The following is a 4,872-nucleotide window of genomic DNA, read 5'->3' on the forward strand; positions in this document are numbered from 1 at the left end:
CATCACACACTGCTCGAGGACGCCCCTCTTAAAAAAATATATACATACACACGTTAAATGTATTAAAGGTGATTAAATTACGTTTATACGTCACAGACGAGAGCAATATCAAAATGTATGTAGTCAAAAATGTAGTCACACAGAACATGCCACTCTTACAATAAAACACTTCAGCACAAAAATCTAACGTACACACTAATAGGAAATCATTCATAACGCTCAACTTTCCTCGACATCAGGACCATCTTTAAAAACATGCCAAGAAAGCTTTTCTGTTTTTGGTTTCGCTTTTCTTCAGCCATTTAAGTTTTATTACAATTGTTCAATAATGCTTCAAAACGTAGCAACAATGCGACCATACCAACAAAATATACATATTTTTGTTTCCGCTTACAGAAATAGAAATATTCTTTATAATAAAAAAACGTAGACATCTTTAAAAGATTACACAGTTCATGGCAGACAGTTGCACATGGTTGCATCACTTGTGTACACACATTCGTACCAGACATGTTTAAAGTATTGCATCACGTTGCGTTCTTTTTTCCACCTCTTTTTAAATAACGATGTTTTTCGGCGTGTGCTCTGCCACAAAGGAACCGAATAACATACATATAAAAATTAAAAATGTATTTTTTTTGTTAAGACAAGGTGCAAGTTTGCCAACAATGACAGGCGCTTCCCCTGCTGCAAGTGATATTGTCTTCCAAAGGCGCTATTCCTTTAAGGGGCTACCCTATTCCTAGATCGCGTGTATTTTTGTGTGAAGGGTAGGGTGACGGGAAGGGGAACGGGTTCACCTGGCAGGATTTTCACATAAGAAATCTCGTCGAGATATTTGCAATTCAAAGAAACAGGTAAACCTACCTATAACAGCCTCTGGGCTAATGATGACATGTAAATGTCGATATACATCCTATATCATGGCTGATCTTATAAGTGGGAAAGGAGCCAATGAAAATATATACTGGTGTTTCATCAAACTACCCGACCACAAATCCCCAAATCTAAAATTCTGGGGGGCTTATTTACTAGCCCCTTACGCCACCAGTGCATCATTTTTTCTCCATGTTAAAAGTGACGCACTGGCGGCGCAAGCGGCTTGTAAATAAGCCTCTGGGTTCCCATCATACTGGCTAAGTGTTGTTTTGCTGCATCGCCCATCCCCTTACAAAAAAATAAATACTAGCAGAAATAGTGCCCGGCCAAATCACTAGTGCTTGGGCAGTAGAAACCTCAAAGACAAGAGTAGTTCCCCAGTCAGTGCCCTCGAATCTGCACCAAGGCACACGCTCTATACAGCCTGCATTCCACCCTCTATTGTAGCTCTAAGTCACTGCCTCAAACTAGTGGGGCAAAGCAGACGACTCAACCACAGACAGTACCGTAAGCCTCTCTCAATAGAAAGGAGGTTAATGTGCTCAGCCTTCCAAAACCCCGATGTTTCAGTCTACCCAGGTGAGGCAGCTCATCCAGTACAGGGTTTTCCACTGTAATTTCGTTTTTACCACCACAAATGAGAACTGCACGCCCTCAGAGTGCACCTTGGGCTCTAGATAAGTTACTCACATAAGAACTTGGGAAACTTTAAAGTTCTGAAAACCCCCAACTCTGGTTACAGACAATGTGTCCATCATCCCAAAACTGCCCCCCCCCCCCTTCCCCCCGGAAGTGTTTTGCAAAAGGACGGACCCCAGCCATGACAGGGATGGACAGTAGGATGTTTGCCGCCTTCCAGCCCTGAGATACAGGTGTACTGCAGCACTTAATCACAATATGATAACTTCCTTGACAACACGTAGAAGAAGTAGGACGTTTCTAAGAGTCCTTGCCGCCCCCTTTACCTCCCTCCTCCCCGCCAAACCAATTTAACTCTCGTCTACTGCCATGAGAGACCCCAGTCTGGACAGTGGCTGCATGAAATGCACAGTTTAAAAAAAAATGTCACACTCGTCAGTCACATGGCGGGGTGAATAGTGGTGTCGCCCGTGGGCGAGGTGTAGGAGGCACATAATGGTGAGTACAGTGTTTCTTAGGTGCACAGCGTCTCTTGTCTGCGCAGTTCCCTGGGCATATATTCATCGTCTGGATAAGTGCATAGCGCCTCGTATGCACGCACAGTGTTCTGGATAAATAACAGTTCTGTAGTAAAGTGTCACTATAGAGTTCCTGGTCTGTGCAGTCACGTCCCTGGTAGAGAACACACTCAACAAGTGAGGAACACAATCCTATCTGCTTTAAGGACACTCCGAATGAATGCACAGAATCCCGGCTAAGTGCCAAGTACCCCGTTAGAGTGCACGTTGGATGCCCCGGGTTGGCACCATGATGCTCTCGGTTGAGTGCACTTTGAACGCGTTGAGTGCACTGCCCGATCCTCAGCTGCAGGGGGCTGGAAGCGTCCAGTCTCTGGGCTCCCCACAGCCTCTCCCGGGCTCACTCAGTGCCAGCACAGTCTCAGGCCGCACAGTCTCTGTCCTAGCACTGCCCCTGCGCGTGCCCCTGTAACAGGGGCTCGGGCAGCTGCTTGAAGAGGGTCCTGAGGGTGCCCAGCTCCCGGGACAGCTGCTCCACCTTACGCTGTAGCCTCTCGTTCTCGGCCGTCAGCTCCAGCACCTTGTGTTGCGTCTCCATGTTGCGCATCTTGGCCTTGTCGCGGCTCTTGCGCACGGCGATGTTATTGCGCTCCCGGCGCATCCTGTACTCGTCGCTCATTTTGTCCAGGCTCTTCTTGCTCTTGCTCTTTCCGCCCCCGGAGTGCTGCGGGGTGGCAGGGGAGTAGCCCGACCGGGAGCTCTCGGAGCCGGGCGTGGGTGTTCCTGGCGGGCTGGAGCACGACGAGGCGCTGGACATGTTGCCGCTGGAGCCGCGGCTGGGCGCCGACGGGTAGGGGAGGTAGCCCCGCGGGGGGTACGGGGAGTCGGTCATGCCGCGCTCGTCCTTGGCCGCCTTGGGCCGGTAGGGCTCCAGGTGCTCGAAGACGGGCTCCACCTTGGTCTCTGACAGCGGCGGGTAGGCCAGCAGAGCGCGCCCGGCCTGGCGATAGTCTGCTCGGCTGCGCGCCTTGTACTCGTCGGAGCCCAGCAGGTCGGACAGGAAGTCTGTGCCGGCTGAAGGCTCCACAGCGACCCCTGCCGGCCCCTGAGGGAAGGCCTCCAGGTAGGGGCTGAAGTCGATGGCTCGCTCGTGCTCGCCCAGCGCCAGCTCTGCTGTCATTGGCCTTGCCCGGACCGAGTGGGGCAGCAGCTTCGCAAAAGGCGGCGAGAAGCTCTCAGGCTCCTGGTAGAAGGCGCTAGCCACATCCATGGGTTTATAGGCCGGGCCGAGGGACAGGCATTCTGGGCCCCAGCCCAGGAGGCGTTGCATGAAAGCAGGGGGCGCGCTGGAGGGTGCTGTTGGAGGGCGCAGGTGGGCACCGGCAGTGCAGGCTTATCCTAGGAGCGGGCAGCGGGTGGGTCTTGCCTGCCCCGCGGAGCAGCAGGCAGGAGGATCTCAGAATGTAGGAGTTTAGGCTTCAGGTAGAAAGTTGCAATATATCCTGGAACTTGGTGCAAGCAGGAACACTCAGCAGTGTATTGCAGAGCAGGCGTGCACCTGTCCTGCACGTTGATCCTCAAGGCAGACTGTTGATTTACCCGTATCCTCAGCCAGGCAGGTGGACTCCAAATTAAGCAGGTTTTTATGCTGTTTTCCCAGGTCGGCAGGCAGAGGAAAACTCCCACACAGCACTTCGCTACAGGGAGTGGTGCAACAGGTGGATAGGTTGCTTCGGTGTGCCCCAAAGTACAGGAGTGCAATGCACTTCTCTCTGTCCGTGTTCAGGCACGCAGGACTCCGTATTGTACCTCACTTGCGGCAGGCACTGTAGCCCAGTGTGGGTCGAAGACGCCTGTGTGCTCCCGTTCAGTTCTGCTGGGCAGGGCTCGGCACTATACACCAGGGAGGTAGGGTTTCTTTCAACTGCCAGGGCACAAGAGAGGCAGGACGGTGCAATGTTTCCCAGAACTGTCACGCAGGGCTCGTCACTGTACCCCCGGGCAGGCAGAACTCCTCGGTGTGCCCTGGCTGAGGCAGGCTGTAGCCCAGAGTGCACGCCAGGGCAGGCAGGACTTTGCACCGGCGGGCAGGGCACTGCGCTGTACTCCAAGGCGGACTCTGCTCCCCCTGACCCCGTGCTGCGCTCACGAGATCCCTTCCTGTTTCTCAATCCTAAGGTCTGTAGTAAATGCTGCAGAGATTTCCCCAGCCTTAGTTTTTATAGGGCTGCTGGCAGTCATAGTAACCTGCTGACGTCAGAGGCAGAGCCTCTGCCAAGAAACTACTGTAAACTACAAGCACTACTAGAGGGGGGACGTAGCGGACCCGTGCCATGGCTAAGCACCTCACAGGACCCCGTGTGGGCACCCCAGCAGACCCGTGCCAGACATGGAGCACTTTCCATAATCCGTGCCAAACCCGAGTTAGACCCAACCCCCACAAACGCCAAGAGTACGCATCACACCAGATGCGTTCAAGGCGCGGGGCACATACCGTATTCCGTGGCAAATCAGGGTTACACTCAACACCCCCTAAAAAGTGCTCTCTGAATCAGTGCCAAACCCAGTTTAGATCCCACCCCTCAATGCGTGCTACCCCAGGTCAGTCTAAGCACAGGATTAGAGCCAGTCCCGGGTGTGAGCAGCTCTTCCAGGATCCGCTCCAAGCCCGGGTTAGGTTTGTGCCTGATCTGGATCAGAGGTTCAGGTCCCTCCCCTCTCTCGACCCGTGCTAGTCATAGCACCACTCCGGCACCGTTCCGAGCCCGGGTTAAACCAGTGCCAGACTCGGATCAGAATATAGTGCCAGACCCCCGGCTGCTCAGTCGGAGCAGCT

At 53.1% G+C, this 4,872-nt stretch overlaps 1 protein-coding gene across 1 annotated transcript; it reads right to left on the reverse strand.

The window, feature by feature from the left end:
* Positions 1-268: 268 nt before the first annotated feature.
* CEBPB (CCAAT enhancer binding protein beta) lies at positions 269-4,226 on the reverse strand. Its single transcript, XM_085619151.1, has one exon. It carries the CDS (start codon positions 3,364-3,366, stop codon positions 2,479-2,481), a length of 888 nt encoding a protein of 295 aa, XP_085475277.1. The 5' UTR covers positions 3,367-4,226; the 3' UTR covers positions 269-2,478.
* Between the last annotated feature and the right edge of the window lie 646 nt (positions 4,227-4,872).

This window comes from Triturus cristatus, chromosome 7 (genome assembly GCF_964204655.1).
Source record: "Triturus cristatus chromosome 7, aTriCri1.1, whole genome shotgun sequence".
NCBI lineage: Eukaryota > Metazoa > Chordata > Amphibia > Caudata > Salamandridae > Triturus > Triturus cristatus.